At 40.0% G+C, this 18,766-nt stretch overlaps 1 protein-coding gene across 5 annotated transcripts in view; it reads left to right on the top strand.

Annotated features, from left to right (window-relative positions):
- The first annotated feature begins 6,038 nt into the window (after positions 1 to 6,038).
- ptprub (protein tyrosine phosphatase receptor type Ub) overlaps positions 6,039 to 18,766 on the top strand; it is a 282,304-nt gene continuing 269,576 nt past the window's right edge. For 4 of the 5 annotated variants that reach the window (XM_058084359.1, XM_058084358.1, XM_058084356.1 and 1 more), the window contains exon 1: positions 6,040 to 6,404. In XM_058084359.1, the coding sequence (XP_057940342.1) occupies positions 6,335 to 6,404 (70 nt within the window). In that variant the 5' untranslated portion in view covers positions 6,040 to 6,334. Of the gene's footprint in view, positions 6,405 to 18,766 lie in introns of all 5 variants that reach the window. The other variant, XM_058084355.1, reaches the window with a different exon arrangement.

Raw genomic sequence — 18,766 nt, 5'->3', positions numbered from 1 at the left:
TTTCCTGTTCCCAAAGACGTGATGTGGCAGCGAAACACCATACAGACACCAACTTCTTGTTTTGCAATGAGTTATTTCTTGATTTTCTTGATTTTTTCCTGTTCCCAAAGACGTGATGTGGCAGCGAAACACCATACAGACGGCACCTTCTTGCTTTGCCATGAGTTATTTCTTGATTTTCTTCATTTTTTCCTGTTCCCAAAGACGTGATGTGGCAGCGAAACACCATACAGACACCACCTTCTTGTTTTGCCATGAGTTATTTCTTGATTTTTTCCTGTTCCCAAAGACATGATGTGGCAGCGAAACACCATACAGACACCACCTTCTTGTTTTGCCATGAGTTATTTCTTGATTTTCTTGATTTTTTCCTGTTCCCAAAGACGTGATGTGGCAGCGAAACGCCATACAGATGGCACCTTCTTGTTTTGCCATGAGTTATTTCTTGATTTTCTCCTGTTCCCAAAGATGTGATGTGGCAGCGAAACACCATACAGACACCACCTTCCTGTTTTGCCATGAGTTATTTCTTGATTTTCTTGATTTTTTTCCTGTTCCCAAAGACGTGATGTGGCAGCGAAACACCATACAGACACCACCTTCTTGTTTTGCCATGAGTTATTTCTTGATTTTCTTGATTTTTTCCTGTTCCCAAAGACTTACTTCTTGATTTTTTCCTGTTCCCAAAGACGTGATGTGGCAGCGAAACACCATACAGACACCACCTTCTTGTTTTGCCATGAGTTATTTCTTGATTTTCTTGATTTTTTTCTCACCTCAGTAATCCAAAATGGAGTCAAAGAAAGTTGCAGGTGTCAGCATTTTGATACAGAAAGACTTTACAGTTGACAAACACTTTATGATGGCAACATTCACTTCATTTCATTTCATTACATGAGTAAGTTTTGAAGTGACAACAACTGCAACCAGTGTCACAGAACGGATTATGTTCCAAATAAGATTATGTTAAATACTAGCTTTCAAAAGGGCCGGCTCCAGGCATCAAGCAGGTGTAAATACAGGTGTTAGCCTGACATACACGCTTGAGGCTTTTTGGTCAAATTAAATAATATGCTGAGCTTTCCATCATTCATCCATCATTCGGGGCTAATGACATTGGAGACCGAAAATTGCTCTAATGTTGGACGCTCTCAATGCGTCCGTCGGCGCTATTTAATTGAATTCACAGCGGTAATGTTGACACGTCAAATTATGAACGACGTGCAGGCTGTGTAATGACGTCTTGCTCCAGCTGGACTTCCTTAAAGCCACTGGAAAATGTGCTTTCTCTTTGCACGACTTGGTTCATGCTGGGATGTGTAGGGTGCAGCAATAATCTTATGCAAAATGTTTCATTGTGTGTTGACTTCACAGGCATACAGTATGCTTATGTAGAATGTGGTCACATGTATGTTTGACATGTCCTCAAGGTGGGACAAGGACAAGTGGATGACACCTGAAAAACAAGATCTCCAATTACAGTGTTTTCCATGAATGCATGAGTGGGATTGGAACCGCTGCTCTCCACATCGAGAGGAATCAGATGAGGTGGCATATCTGATCAGTAGGAGGCCTCTGGGAACACGTTGGAAAAACTAAGTCTCTCAACTGAGGAGACGGAGATGGACTAAGTCGCCTGGTAGACACGATGAGATAAATATATATACATGAAACCTTGCTTAGTGTATGCTTGATTGATGAAACTGTAAGGTTTTTGTCTCAAATTGAAAGTGACATATCTTATATTCGCAATCGTCATATTCAGATCAATTCAGGATATAAGACATAAGAGTAATAAAACACAACAATCACTTACCTCACTTACATTCTCTGCCTCTGAATCACTGATCCATGCATTTGTCACATCTATAATGTGGAATCAAACTATGGAATGGATTGAGTAAGACCCTCAAACAATGCACAACGATGAGCCAATTCAAGAAACAATACAAGCAGTTGATGTTTGCTAAATACAAGGATGAAGAGTCTTGAACCAGTCATGATGTGCTATACATATCACTATATTGACACTTACTATGGTACACATTATGTCATTGGATGGTCATATCACCTCGTACTTCGGTACGTGACAAAAAATAAAAAAAATTAAAAAATAAAATGAATAAATATATATTATGAAAGCAGGAAGTGAACAAATGTAACAGTTACTGATTGTAAAAGTACCAGATGGAGGGGTAGGATTTAATAAGCTTTGCTTCTTCCTACTCCTTTTGGACATGTGGAACTGGGAACTGATTATGGGATGCATTCAATTGTAATCTGATGCATGTTCAAATGAAATAAAAACCTTTTATTATGGCCAAGCAGAATGTATGATTATATAAATCATTCGTTCATTTAGGTCAATTCTTTCATTTTGTTCATTTTGTTCATTTTGTTCATTTTGTTCACTTCTTTCATTTCATTCATTCCATTCATTTTATTGATTTCGTTGATTTTATTGATATTGTTGATATTGTTGATTTCGTTCATTTAGGTAAATTCTTTCATTTCATTCATTTTGTTCATTTTGTTCATTTTGTTCATTTTGTTCATTCCGTTCATTTCGTTCATTTCATTCATTTTGTTTATTTTGTTCATTTTGTTCATTTTGTTCATTTTGTTCATTTCGTTCTTTTCGTTCAATTATTTCATTTTGTTAATTTTGTTCATTCCGTTCATTTCGTTCATTTTGTTGATTTCATTCATTTAGGTCAATTCATTTCGTTCATTCTATTCATTTCGGTCAATTGGTCGTTAGCCTGTGATCTGCCCCCTGTGCATAGACCCGTTCAGCCATGTCGAGTCAGTCCGTTCACTCATGTTCACATTCGTTCCGACTCAACTGTCGGTCATGAACGAACAGCCGACGAGTGTCGGTCAATCTCTCGGTCTCGGTCTTTCAGTCAGTTAACCCCACCCACCCACAGAGCGAGGCGTGACGATAGGATAAGACAGGAAAGCATGCAGATAGTCCCGCCCTACAAAAGGAACGGTGAACAATTAAAAAAAAAAAGCATTTGCAACTGAACAGACTGAACGGGTATTTTAGGGGCGGTGACCTTGTTCATGCTGTTCACAAAAAAGAACTAGTTCTTTTGACCCGTTCGTTCTATTCTATTCTATTCTATTCTATTCTATTCTATTCTATTCTATTCTATTCTATTCTATTCTATTCTATTCTATTCTATTCTATTCTATTCTATTCTATTCTATTCTATAATACTCAAATGAAATGCAAGAGCATGTCTCTCTAACGCTCTTAAACACATCATGAAACGTGACATCTCAGACCTGGCAAATATTGACATAATGTATACATATTAATGTCACAATCGCTATCCAGGTCTTCCAGCAATGGGAATGTTGAATGTTTGACCCCAGGCTCAAGCATGGGGCTGTGTCCAAGTGTCCTTGAGCAAAGCGTTGTGTGAATATATTAGCAGGCTGTGTTCCATGTTCTCTTATCACAGCCTCTGTTATCTTTGTATCTTAGGGTGTTGCGTGTGAATGCACCACGCTAACATAGTCCATTTCTCGGTTTTACACGTTTGTTTACTCTGCAGAAAAAAAAACAAAAAACATATTCCTCAACCAATATGACCAGGTGTGAGGAGAAAAAAAAATCATCCAATGCAAATTCAGCACACACTTGATGACAGACTGTGTAATTTATGGAGAAATATGTTTGCCACCTGTTATGTGAAGGCATTTCTACCAAATTTTGACACGTAAAAAACAGCAGCTGGTATGACATATACATTTTTAAATTTAACTCATGCATAACACATCTAATTTGGTCTCTAAGAACTAATACCTTGCAGAATTCAGGAAATGGCCCGTGTGCAGTGTGAGCATGAATAACTGTCTTGATTAATGAGTGCTTTCTCAACATGCGGCCATTGTCGTCACTGTTAATCCTGCACCTGAGCTGCTGGTGCGGGGTAACAGCTGCCAGGAGCTGCTGGGAAACCGAGATTAAGTCATTTAAGTAAGTCATTAAAATCTAGCTGTATAAAATGAAAAGAGAAAGACAGTTGGAGCATCGCAGCTGCTGGTTGCATCCACAACACATCTTTACGTCACTTAAATGGACAGTGTGTAGCAGCTACAACTATTTAGCCGCGTTAAATCCATCACATACATCTATTCATGTTCCAGACCCTACAGGCGTTTAGCATTTTAGCAATTCTCTCAAATTCAATTTTTTGCAAATTATGCAAACTTCACTGCACGTTTTCCTCCCACGCTTTTTATTTACATTGACAGAGATGTCAACATGTGATGATAGTCCCTCATTGTCGGTCATTTACCAAGAAAAGGAAATGTAGATGGCTCTCAGCGGTTCCCCAATGTTGTCAACAATACATAAAATTCCAGCAGGATACTTTGGAGTGGCCTTTTATTGTGGCCAGTCTCCATTTTCAGTTCAGCTTATGAAAGACAGGAGCAAAAACAAAAGAAAACAATATTATTCAGCTATTGTTTAAGTGATTTTGGTTGCTTGTAAAGTACAGCAGGTTTATAACCAACAGTACAATTTACATCGCTATTAATCGCTATTGATCTCAAAAATCGCTATTAATCTCAAGTTGATATAGTATTCAATCATTCATTCATTTTCTACCGCTTATCTTCATGAGGGTTGCAGGGGGTGCTGGAGCCTATCCCAGCTGTCTTCGGGCAAGAGGCGGGGTACACCCTGGACTGGTCGCCAGCCAATCACAGGGCACATATAGACAAACAACCATTCACACTCGCATTCATACCACAATTTGGAGTCGCCAATTAACCTAGCATGTTTTTGGAATGTGGGAAAACCCACGCATGCAAACTCCACACAGAGATGGCCGAGGGTGGGATTGAACTCGGGTCTCTTAACTGTGAGGTCTGCGCACTAACCACTCATCTGCCGTGCAGCCCAATTTCACTTTTTCATTTTTGAAATATACATTTTAATTGATCTTTCATTATGCTGCAATAGCATTAATATTTTATTTCCAATACACTGGTGAGTAAATTAATGAAGTCTTTCTCAATAATTTTCCATTAAAAATGCACCTGGAGCACAAACACAAACACAAACACAAACACAAACACACACACACACACACACACACAGTACTGTATACACCAGTGTTGTCCATTGTTCATTTTACTATGGAAATATACTCTATATTTTCTTATTATTTCTATTTTCTTCATAGTATATTAATGTTATGAAGGGCATCTTATATCAAAACCAAAAATACATACTTTAATATGAAGTTAGTTAAATTTTAATATTAAAAACATGATTGAAAATACAAAATTATTACTTTGATTTTGTCTCGGCTGCACGGCGGTCGAGTGGTTAGCGCACAGACCCCACAGCTAGGAGACCTGATTTCAATCCCACACCCGGCCATCTCTGTGTGGAGTTTGCATGTTCTTCCCGTGCATACGCGGGTTTTCTCCGGGTACTCCGGTTTGCACCCACATTCCAAAAACATGCTAGGTTAATTAAATAGTAAATTGTCCATAGGTATGAATGTGAGTGTGAATGGTTGTTTGTCTATATGTGCCCTGTGATTGGCTGCCGACCAGTCCAGGGTACCCCGCCTTTGGCCCGAAGGCAGCTGGGATAGGCTCCAGCACCCCCGCGACCCTCGTGAGGAAAAGCGGTAGAAAATGAATAAATGAATGATTTTGTCTCAAAAAGACACACTTTGTGGTCGTCATATTTTTATTGACCTTTTGTGCAGATAAAGGGCAAGAGTTTGATTCCGGTAGAGCAACCCTTTTGGAGATATCCAAATTAATGGGAGGTTTGCACCAGGAAGAGCATCTATAGTGTAAAAATGAAGCTAAACAACTGTCATAAAAGTGTAAAAAATAAGTTAATAACAGTTTATATTAGGATATAAAAGAATAAAACGTTGTTTAATGTTTACGTTGTGTAATAAACGCAACAACAACAACAACAAAAAAGCATTACAAATATACATGTATGAAGAAGTGGGTCTGAAATTACCAGATTTGGCCACTTGGAGGCGCCCGACTACCGCTCGATGAGGCGAAGAAGATCAGCGGCGTCGGGCTGGGAGGGAAAAGCAGCCTTTGAGAAGAAAAGCAAATCTCTCCCCTCAACTGTTTACCCTGACGTCAGTTTGCTGAAGTAGCTGTGGGCCGTCTCGGTTCTTGTTCTCTCAAACTGCGTGTCTGTCTCACCGTCATCCGTGGGAATAGATGAGCTCTATACTCTCGAAAGTTTTCTCGCGTGGATCTCATCAATGGAGGGGATGAAATGATCTTTGTGGCGCATTTGAAAGTGGACTAAAAATCAGCTTTTACGATGAACACCTGCGCCTTTCTGTTGATTCTTACTGTCCAGATATACGCCGATGGCATCGAAGGACCAACAGGTAAGACTTAACACAAATACAAGTCGTCTAAATGTAGTTTTAAACTTTTATATGTGTGGTTTAAAACTCAGTTGAAGGCAAAAGCGAAGGGAGTTCTGCCACACTAACTTTGTACCTCTGTGTGCTCGATGCACGTTGAGGTGCCGTTTACCGCCTCCTCATTAGAATGGATGAGACTCTTTTTGAACCGTTAAGGCGACACATAACCGTTTAAATAATAAAAAAAAACATTTAAAAACTTTGCGGGCGTGAGAATGAACTTTTGATTAAGACTATATGTGGCAATGTGGTTAAAGCGTGACTGGGAGAAATGTTGGAAGCGCTGATTTCCCTAAACGCATCATGACTGCTGTGCATCACTGCCCAGGCAGCTTAGAAGATATCCTCCACAATGGGGTAATGAAACTTTTAAATCTGGCAATTTTGATGCAATATCTTTTGATTCCAGAACCTGGAGCCCATTATTATTATTATACACATGGAAAAATGTGACTTATTTAGAGTTAGGTAGTAATAAAACCCTTTAATTTACACTAAGCTTGTATTGTCTGTTTTTAAAAATAAATAAATAAAAGGGCTGCAAATGTCCATTGGAGCATCTCTGTTTGTTTGTTCTCCGGGTCCCCCCGGAGGTTGAGTAGACGCCCTATAATGTATAAAGTGTGACCAGTACCCCGCCTCAACCACAAAGTCAGCTGGGATACACTCCAGCTCACCTGTGATCCTAATGAAATTTGATTTATTTATCCTCCACAGGAAAGCCATATTAATGTACATTTCCCTTTAGTAAACATCACTAATATTTACACATTTATCATGTTTTTCTTCAACGAAAAACTGCCTGTCAGTATGAGACAAAACAGATCATAAAGATGAATGGCCCAGTGATATGAAGGATGGAACATTACCACTTTACCAAATGGATGTGTCATTGTTGTTTTGTATGTTTACGAGAGTGTTGCAATCTGTCTGTGTGTACTTTTTACCGCCCCATTAGCTGCATCCACGACATGGTTGATTCCCCTCCTCTCTTGATTCCTTTCATGCTTTCTCCTCCATTCCACATGAGAAGAAATTAAGGAGTGGGAAGGCAACCTTGACTCCCACAATCCACTGGGCGTCTCATTTGATTAACACTCTTTTTGCATGAAGACCACACCTTCACCTTGCGATGCTGAGAAACAGTTAAGCCTCGGCACTCCGTTGGGGATTGTTTGCCTTTTTTTTCCACACGATCAAATCCACATTTTCCATAACTCCTGCTTCTGCTAGGCTCGGTCCCGCTTGTCAGTTTGGAGGAAGATAAATTAGTAGCCGCCTTTGAAATATGAAGTCTCTCTGCTATACTAGACTGATTATAGTCAGGTTGATAGGAAGAAATATCTTTCTTTTTCTTAAAAAAAAAGGAAAAACCTCTCAGACTGAAAGAAGATGTGAGCAGGAAATTCTCGTGTGTGTGTTTTTAAAGGTTTAAAGCCCAATCTGACTCTCTTCTGTTTTCTCCAACTGGGAATAGAGTAAATGTTCACTTACCATCTGTCTACGAAGCCAGTGGTATCAATAAATGTTGCAATTATCCAGTGTCTCATTTCACAGTTTTAGCTCAACTTAACATAGAATAAAGCGGAACCTCAAAAGTCAAACGCAGCACATTGAGGGAAGAACATGCTTTGATTTTTCCCAGATTTCAAAGCAGTTTCTGTCCATAGGAAGCAATGCAACTGAATATAATCTGATCCAGGGTCAAACTTCCTGTTAAAAAACCTTTAATGGTGATGGTTTTATTTCATTTGAACATGCATCAGATTACAATTGAATGCATCCCATAATCAGTTCACAGTTCCACATGTCCAAAAGGAGTAGGAAGAAGCAAAGCTTATTAAATCCTACCGCTCCATCTGGTACTTTTACAATCAGTAACTGTTACATTTGTTCACTTCCTGCTTTCCTAATATTTAAGATTTTTTTTAATCACGTACAGAAGTATGAGGTGATATGACCATCCAATGACATAATAGGTACCATAGTAACTGTCAATATAGTGATATGTAGAGACTTATTGACTGTGCAGGGAGGGTTTCAAGTTGCATTTGAACTATTTTAACCTTGAAAGTAATTGTATACTTTGCTCGTCATTATGTTTTCAGTCATCATCTTCTTGATAAAAACAAATTTTGTATATGAATTGATGATATTGTTGAAACTGTACTGAACTGCTACGACGGATTTGCATTTCCAGGTTCTATGGTTATCATCACACTGTTGGGATCACTACAAAACAAAAACAAGCACATCTATCGAGTGAACCCTTTAGATCAGTGATTCTCAACTGTTTTCAACAAACTGTCTTAATTTTGCGCTTATATTGTCAAGATTCTTTTTAAAGCAGTGAGGTGCCATCCTATTAATACACCTGCTATCATAGAAGAAGACCAATCTGCCATTGAGGTGTTGAATGTGTCAGCCTTGTCTATTGTTGAGTCTTAGAAAGTGACTGTAATTATGTTATGCTTATTATATACATATATGCATCTTGGATATCTGATTAATTGTCATATTTCGAACCTGTCATGTAAGCGGGCTAATGCTAATTATGAGCACGGATATGGGATTTTCAGTGTAAATTAGCATTGAGCTTGTAAGTGCTGTTACAGAAATGCACTAAGTATAATTCTTAAATCAGTTCATGAATTTAGTTGATAAATTATTTATTTCATTGAAGCTTAAAAACAGGTTAAAATGGTGTATATTATTATAATGTTATAATGAGCTGACAAATAAGTTGATTAATTTATTGTGTATGTTTTCGTTGTTCCACGGCGGAACTAAAGATTCTTGTTTGTGCTGCTAAGTGGCAGCATTAATTGAAGGACAAAGGAGGAAGTTGTAAACGCACAGCACGTCAAGAACCGACCTGTGTCTGTTGTCGTGGCGAGAGCTACAGAGCTAACACATTTGTTGAAATTGATTTTTCTTTTATGCCGACTGTCACAGGACAATTGTTTTGTTAGTTGTAAGTGACTTGCGTTATTTTTGTGTGTTCCATTTTACAGTGCTTGGAAGTAAATTGAAGTAAAATTGACATTTGCTGATGTAGTCCTTTTTTGTTTCTGTTCTTCTGTTGTCATTGCAACTGTTGTTTTTTTTATCAACCTATCATGCATGACGTCACTTATTTGATGTATGTGTTATGCAAATTATGAGTGGACGGACGGAGCAGGAGGGGATAGAAATGAAGAAAAAATAAAACAGATGGGGTAGACTTGTGGCAGACTTGCCGATCACAGTGTAGCCTATATATGACATCATCCATATGCCCCGCCCGCCAGGCATGACTAATAAATTTACACTCAGTCAAACCCTAGTACACAAATGTGTCTATTCAATAATGTTTCATTGTGGTGCACAACTTATAAATATCACTGCTTACCACGACTACGATGTGTAAGGTAATATGGCATGCCATGTTAACACAATTTGATCTATTTAATCATGATCTATGTAGGAAAACAACCACAAGAAATGATAATCATTTCATCTTTATTTAAGATTCTCATGTGATGCCACAAAAATTAGATGATATCATTATGGCAGTCTTTTCATTTTACATGGGGCAATTTCAGGCAAGTAGTTCTCACCTTAAGGATTCCCCACGGGCAAGTCATTTTTGTTTTTAATGTAGAGCCCTGATTAGGATTAAAGCGTATCCTGTTTTTTTCTTACTAAAAGAGCGCGTCTATCTTGTTCAATCATGACAGGGAAACATACAGCGTCAGCGGTGTGTAGGGGACCCCGCATATAGACATGAAATAACCATTAGAAGTGAAGAGACTTTAAAAGGTGATCATGCTGCAGGCAGACAGAAGAAAGACACTAAAGAGATTAATGAGGATATAGTGGAACATCGACTTAAGAGCGCCAACTTACTGTAGCTGTAAAATAAATAGTGTTTTTTTTTTTTCCTCAAAAGGAATGCTCATTGGAAAATGGGCTCCCTTTTTTTATGGCTAAGGTTGGTAAATGTTGCATTATTCATCACAGCATGGCAGCCATTTGTACCTGTTAAACTGTGCTTCTTAAGAGTCCATTATACGTGTTCGCTATAATGGGCATCTAATAGACCTAGGCGTTGGTGGATTTATGATCAGTATAGTGAAAAAAAAGAACCTTTTTCGTAAATAAAATGCAACCTTTTTGGCACTCAAAAGATGCAGTGAATGCACAAAGTGGAAGTTGTCCCTGCAGGATCCAGGCCACCATCTGTGGGATGGAGGGTGGGGGGGTGCAGTAGGGACAGGGGCCCTGGGTCAGACTGTCTCCTACTGAAAAAGGCTGGTTGGGTTCCATCTTTGTGGGCAGTAATTCAAAGAGCAGATGGAAAACTTTGCATCAAGGAGAGAGAGACGCTAAGAGAGCAAAGGGAGGGAGGGAGCGAGGGGCTGGGATTTATCCGGATAGATTGTTTTGTTTTCAAGCGAGGCCACAGACAGATTCGTGGCGGCGTGTGCCCCCCCACCCCCTCAGCACTAATATGTGTGTGTGTGTGTGATTAAACGAGTCGCTGATGAGAGGACTCGTCGGCTCTGCAGCCTGTCTCTTTTGCTTCATTGTCGGATCTTTTGTGATGTGGCACTGTGTGGACAAGAGCCTGCCCACAACTGGTCCCTAATCATCTTACTACGTGTTACAAGGAATTTTGCTGGATGCCAAATTCCATAATATGCGTGCCTCATCGCGGTGTGCTTTCTATGTCTTCACATTGCCCCATTTTCTTTTCGGGATTTGAGTTAATACATGTTTCAGTCATGTTTTTGCCACCATATGCAGGCCATGACCTCAATAACCCATTGTTCTTTAAAGACGGTGTTTACCCTACCATTATATTCGGGAGGGTGCCTGGCCACCCCATCGGAAGCCACCCCCTAGAAGGTCAAAGAAAATATAGCATTTTTGATGCATTTTGGCTTTCACATTTTAGGTCACTTGTGTCTTATAGAGATGGGAATCATGGCAGGATTATTGTACAACCATTCTGCAATAGTTATTGTAACAGTGGCTAAATATATGGCTAATATGGTTAAACAGTAGCCTGCCAGAAAAAAAAATAATTCATAGCAGTCTTCCTGGGAACTACAGCCACTAAAGCGTCAGAAATTCCTTCATCACACACTTTGTCAGCCTCTTTCTTTCTGTCATTGTCGCTCTCGGTATCACTTTCATCTCAAGGCAAATTTGATGTTTAGCTTGAGCGGTCTTCTTTATCATGCAATAGTGCAGCCTTTTTTCGAAACCCGTCAGTCATAGCGAAGCATCCGAGGTGTATAGCGTCTTAAGTCGCCCTTTTAACAAAAACTCACAAACTTGTAGTGGTCTTTTGTGGCAGACCCGCTGGCCCGGTTTATTCATCACAACAGCTGATCACAGCGTAGCCTATATATGACATCATTCATATGCAACGCTCGCCATGCATGACTAATAAATTTACACTCAATCAAACCTGGGCTGCATGGTGGACTGGTGGTTAGAGGTTTGAGTTTGAGTTTGAGGACCTGCTAGCTCGGGTTAGCGCCAGGATTTCCAGGCAGGAAATCAAAATGTTAAATAAATGTTAATACTGTGATTGACTGGCCAGATCGACCAGTCTAAGGTGTACCCCGCCTCTTGCCCAAAGACAGCTGGGATAGGCTCCAGCATACAACCCGCAACCCTAGTGAGGATAAGCGGCATAGAAAATGGATGGATGGGCGTTTGAACATTCATTCATTCATTTTCTACCGCTTATCCTCACGAGGATCGCGGGGAGTGCTGGAGCCTATCCCAGCTGTCTTCAGGCTGGACTGCAAACATTAGCAAATCTGACTTTAGCCCAGTGAGCATCTCAATGGTTAGTGCTTTTTCTTTGGCTTTTTGGGGGTAGCTATGACCATACAACTTCATTCATTCATTCATTTTCTATCGCTTATCCTCACGAGGGTCGCAGGGGGTGCTGGAGCCTATCCCAGCTGTCTTCAAGCGAGAGGCGGGGTACACCCTGGACTGGTGGCCAGCCAATCACAGGGCACATATAGACAAACAACCATTCACACTCACATTCATACCTATGGACAATTTGGAGTCGCCAATTAATCTAGCATGTTTTTGGAATGTGGGAGGAAACCAGAGTACCCGGAGAAAACCCACGCATGCACGGGGAGAACATGCAAACTCCACACAGAGATGGCCGAGAGTGGAATCAAACTCCGGTCTCCTAACTCTGCGGCCTGCGTGCTAACCACTCATCCACCGTGTAGCCTCAGTGTTTTAACAAGTGATTTTAAATAGCAGAGAAAACATTTTGACCCATTCCCTTTCCTTGGGGCATCACATCAGCCACCTGCTGTACATGACATGCAGTGGACCAGTAAATTGTGGATTGTGTCACTATCTGGGAGCACAGCTTGCCACACTGGGGCATTATTTTATTTTTTTTACTTTGTGTCTTCCACACCAGTTTTTGTCTTTCTTTTTATAGTAGCAGCTGATGTCTTGTAGCAGATGTACTGGTTTTTGCATCTTGCTCTGCATGATGAAATAAAAGCAGAAATAGCATTTGTACTCCAGCATGATATTTGTATAAAGATTATTGAAAATAAGTAGGCATAATAAGAACACTTTCCTAAAGAAACATGCATACTATGTTACATTAATGTATCTCACATATACACTTACAATACAATACACTTAGAATATCTATTTATATACTTAGATATATATACACACACATATATAAGCCGCTTGATACACCAGAAGATGGCACTCAACATGCCATAACCGATCCAATAACTTGTGATGGTGCATGCATTGATTCTCTAGGTCAGGGGTGGGCAAACTACGGCCCGGGGGCCACATGCGGCCCACCAAGCGTTTGAATCCGGCCCGCCAGTTGCTTTCTAAGTATTTCAAATTTAAACATTCAACAGCTGGCAACATAACTTGCAAGTCGGATGTCTTATTCAGAAAAAAAAACAAAAACAACACAAACCTGTAAAATTCAATTTCGTTGTTTGCTGTGGTTGGGCTGCACGGCGGTCGTGTGGTTAGCGTGCAGACCTCACAGCTAGGAGACCAGGGTTCAATTCCACCCTTACAATTCGACAAATTATTTGATAAAATTCTTTTATTTTTTCGTGGAAAAAATATTATTCAAAGAGTATCATTTTGAATACATTAAAGGAATCTTTAATTATTAAATTATAATTTATTTTAAATGAAAAAGATAACATAATTGTGATAATTGCAATTCATTCATTCATTCATTTTCTACCGCAATTGTTCTAATAAAATTATTATTATTATATATTTATTTCTTCCCCATATACACACAAAATCACACATACAATAATATACTGTAACTAAAACGCACATGTACGCCAATGCAATCTTTTCTTAATTTCTTAGGATTATTACATTCATTTGTATTACGTTTGTGGTTTCTTACGTTTGTGGGCAGTTATTACGTTTGCGGGTGTATCACACCTCCAGCAAATGTGAAGTATTGACTCATAAAGAAATCCAAAAGGCAACGGAGTTCCTTCTGGGACTACATATTTGATGCTAAATTCCGGTATTAATATTGCGCTTATTGTAGCTTCCTTTTGGAATTACAACACCACCTGTTGCTTTGACATGCAGTTCACAGCCAGCAAATATGCAAGAACACGTTGTACTTGTGTGCTTTATACCACAGAAAGAGATTGCCGCTTTGGACTATAAAACAGGATCCCATTTAGCATGGATTTTTCTCCGCATTAAAATTGTCTTTATATCACATGATACTCAATGACCTGTGATGAAAAGAACCACTCACACGGAAAACTGCCTTGACAGGAGATGATTTTATCCTGTCAAGATCTCTCTTCGACATTCATTGACGACCAAGAGAAGACTGCGCGGATAATGATTCGGGGAAACAAAAAGCCCAATGTAAACTCTTTTGAGAAAAATTAAATGACCATGAATGCATCATCTATGAGGGAATTATCAAAGCGAGGTGAAAACGACACTGACACACATGATTCTATTCAAAGCGTTGGAGACATTGAGGTGCTGCTTTCACTTTTATTCTTCTTCAGTCTGCTTTTGGCTCTTTTAAATCTGCTTTGTACAGTAAACCTCGGATATATCGGACTCGGATATATCGGAAATTCGCTCACAACGGACAGATAAAAAAGAACCGATATTTCTGTAATGCATTTCCAATAAAAATTCATTGCATATATCAGATTTTTTATAACGGATTTCGCCTATTTCGGACAAAATCTCCAGTCCCGTTCCAATGCATTTCCATTAAATTTCCCTCGCATATATCGGATGGCCACATCGTGGCGTTCCGATTCGCCGAATCGTGACAGGCCGTTATACGACGTCATTTGCAGATAACGGATTTCTCTTATATCGGACAAAACCAGTGGGAACAATTAAATCCGATATATCCGAGGTTTACTGTAGTTACTGTTTTCATTTGAAACTTGCCCTGGGTGGCGTCTGCAAGGTATGCTTGAATATGCGAAATGATGCGCTGCATGCAAAATACATGTCGGGTCAGTTTTTTACGAGTTTAATCAACTTCTACTTTAGAATCTTTATAAGTGCGAGGATCCAAGCACTGATGTCTACCCTCCTGTAAAGGTTGGACTGTTGCGGATTGTTCAGCCCTGACACTGATGCAGCTGCCACTACAGACTCCTCATGGTGATACCTTCCAGCACCCTGGAAGACATGCCAAGACTGACAAATTGACAGTCTTTTGGGCTGCCTCGACTCGTCTCCTCCTTCTTCACAGCAGCGCCTTCTCAGCTCCCCCTCTGTCAGGCTTATTAATGTGATATTGATCTCTCAAACTCTGGCAAGTCCATTTTACATGCATTTGATCAAAGTGGCATTCTGCTTATAGAGGGTGAGTTTGATGCAGGAGAATAAATTAGCCAGCCAGCCAGCCAGCCATCCATCCAAGACTTGCATGGAGCAGATACAAGAAGGTGCTTTGACTGCACTGGCATGTGTTACTATATTTTGGTGATTTTTAGACAATAATAGACATAATACAGGGATACAACAATTAATATTAAGACATTGTGTGTGGGCTGCACGGCGGATGAGTGGTTAGCGCGCAGACCTCACAGCTAGGAGACAAAGGTTCAATTCCACCCTCGGCCACAGTTTTTTTTCTTGCATGAGAGGCAAAAGTGAGTGATGACACAAGTGCACAATAGAAGAGATCATGTTCAGTGCAGTTCCATGGTGGCAGAAGTGCATCTGATCTTTCCCATGTATTAATGCACTCCACAGGAAGGAGGAAGTGGGAAAGCAGGTAATGCTTTGAAGGTTCAGTGTTCAGTTGACACACACACACACAGCTCAGTTCCAAATGTGAAAATGATCAACAGTAATAATACCACATAGTGGTACATTTTTAAATGAATTATTTTTACGTAAAACAACATTTTTGTATTGTTTTTGCTGTGGTATTGTTGTTTGACACTGGCTAAATTAGTGTCAAAGTGAAAGTTATGCTTGAAATGTATCTTTAATCCTTGTTTTTTTGTTGAGAACTGATATTTTGCTGAACCTTACCTATGTTGTACTGATGAATATTATTCATTCATTCATTCATTTTCTACCGCTTATCCTCACAAGTGGTTGCTGGAGCCTATCTCAGCTGTCTTAGGACGAGAGGCGGGGCACACCCTGGACTGGTGGCCAGCCAATCACAGGGCACATATAGACAAACAACCATTCACACTCACATTCATACCTATGGACAATTTGGAGTGGCCAATTAACCTAGCATGTTTTTGGAATGTGGCATGCATGGGGAGAACATGCAAACTCCACACAGAGATGCACGAGGGTGGAATTGAACCCTGGTCTCCTAGCTGTGAGGTCTGCGTACTAACCACTTGAACACCGTGCAGCTATTAAAGATGATTTTCTAATGGTAGAGGAGAGTCTTTCTTTTGGTATGTTTTGTGTTTATATAGCCCCAGAGCACAATATTGTACGTGCCTTCATTCAAAATCATCTAAAACGGCCGGTACTGGAAGGGATGCCTTTTGAAAAATTTCTGGTAGGCAAATTATACAGAAAATTTGCTTCAATATGTACGTATATTTTTTTTCACTAAAAAATAGTCGGTATTCAACCATGAAACCATCAGATATAATTTTGAACCTTGATAGTGAAGCCTTGAAGTGATGAGGGATAAATTTATTCCTTTTTTTTTTTTTAAATACCATTTCAGATACTATATGTCTAAGCATTGGCAACATTTATTTTTTTGTTTTCACTGGCACTGTTTCCAAAGTACAAATTTGGCATTGGTATCAGATAATATCTAAACAATACCCACCCCTACTCAATACTGTACCGTCAGAGATAACAGTATGTTATATCACCTTTTTAGATGTTTTGTGCTAGCTCCAATGTGCATTAGAACATCGCTACACAAAAAAAAATCCAATTGAATTGCTTAAAAATGACAGCCCTATTATACTCGTTATCACTTAAAAGCATATGCTTTAATTGAGCGATGGTCATGGAAATCTATCACTGAACACAGATGGCTCAGTGTTTATAGAAGAGCGAACACACACACACACACACACTCTCGCTCACAGATGTGTAATTATCCAACAAAGAAATAAGCCAGGCTGTGTCCCATTTCGCTTTCCTCAGGTGGCAAGCTCCAGACTGCGAAAAGTGGGTCTTGCAGGACCGATGCGACAAGCGCCGCTCCTTTATCCGCACCCCCAAGGAGAGAAAGCATTTTATATTTAGCCACACTGGTCGCGTTTTTTTTTTTTTTTTATTTACCTTTTTGTTGTGTCAACACATTTACAGCCACATTCTTTACAGGCGTCTGCCTGCGGTGACACAAGTAACGAATGTCCAGGTCAAGCGAGTCAGAGTTGAAGATGAGGTGGCGGATTGCAGTGTCAGGAAGTGAGCAGTTGTCGGGCTGCTCCCCGCATGTGATGGCCCCCTCAGTGAAATCTGAACTGCTGACACTCCTCGTAATGTCAAAACAGTCTCTTCAGGACATTTTTTTTTTTGTGCTGGCTTATTGGATGGAGTACTTTCTTTTTGTGTACGTCATCATGCTCTCCGGGGGAAGTGGTATTTCTGGTTTTACTGGTCCCCGTAGGGAGAAAAAAATAGCCTATGTGAGACCCATCCATGAACCCAAACGCTTATCATTCTGATGTATCTCAGGCTCATTAGACGGGACACTTTCCCATAAACTTTATTAAGACGGTGGAAATTGAAGGCATTAAAGTATAACAGAGCATGTCTAATGTCTACCGTGGTGATTTAAAAGAAGGCTTCAACAGCATGAAATCTGACTGACTTCTTATAAAATACGAGATTCCCTACCTTGCTTTAAACATCCCTGCTTTGTGTGCGTCTACAGCAGCGGCGTTGCGGCACACCGGTGACAGCCGCCACCGCCGCCGCCGCCGCCGCTTGTGTTGGGTTATAGCTAGGTCATGGCAGCTGTGGAAGCACAGGTGCCAGCTGGCAGCAAATCAACCCGTGGATTGATTCTCAAATCTGTTGAGCACATTTTTTATTTAAAGTGGGTCTCATTAATGGTGTATATTTACAGACCTTGTATCGGGCAGGGGCAGCATTAACGAGACATTCAATGAGTTCATGTGCAGTCCATGAAAGTTTTATTTTTACACAAGCGAATGTGAACGTTGCACGCAGTTTCATCACGGTGCAATGCAGGGGAATCGTATCGGCTGCTTATTTAAATGTAAATAGAGCTTTAGAAATAAAGAGATAGGGGAGTGCATATAGAGTTGATTTTGTTGCATTCTTATTTCTGAGCCTAAGATGGGTGGAAATCAAATGTTAGAAAAAAAAAAGACAGGTTCAAGGAATCACTGGGCCTTTGCTTTGTTCTGATTCAGGTGTTAAAGCGAGACAGAAAAAAAAAGCAACACCTATTGATTTTTCATACCCAGCCTGTCACAAAGCTCCTATTGTCTTCGTTCTCTTGAAGCTCCCCTTTTCGATCTGACATGACCTCCCATCACAAACCTCCTCACTTCGACATGCTTCACTCTAGGGACTCCTCTTCCCGTCTCAACATCTCGTCTCACTCTCTTTGGATGTTATACTTCCTATACTGCAACACATTCCATGAGGCTTTTATTGTGTCGGGGTATTCATTCAATTCACTCATTAACAGCGGACATCAGTCTCTATTGTTCACTTTTAACAATAATAGTTACATAACAGCCGAGCAGTGAAACTAAGTTTATGGCACAGCGCATTTCTTACAGGAGCTCTTAATGACAAAAGGTAGACCACAAAAA

This window comes from Doryrhamphus excisus, chromosome 10 (genome assembly GCF_030265055.1).
Source record: "Doryrhamphus excisus isolate RoL2022-K1 chromosome 10, RoL_Dexc_1.0, whole genome shotgun sequence".
In the NCBI taxonomy this organism is placed as follows: Eukaryota; Metazoa; Chordata; class Actinopteri; order Syngnathiformes; family Syngnathidae; genus Doryrhamphus; species Doryrhamphus excisus.
The sequence above is the reverse complement of the archived record's forward strand: the minus strand, read 5'-3'. Positions and strand labels throughout refer to the sequence as shown.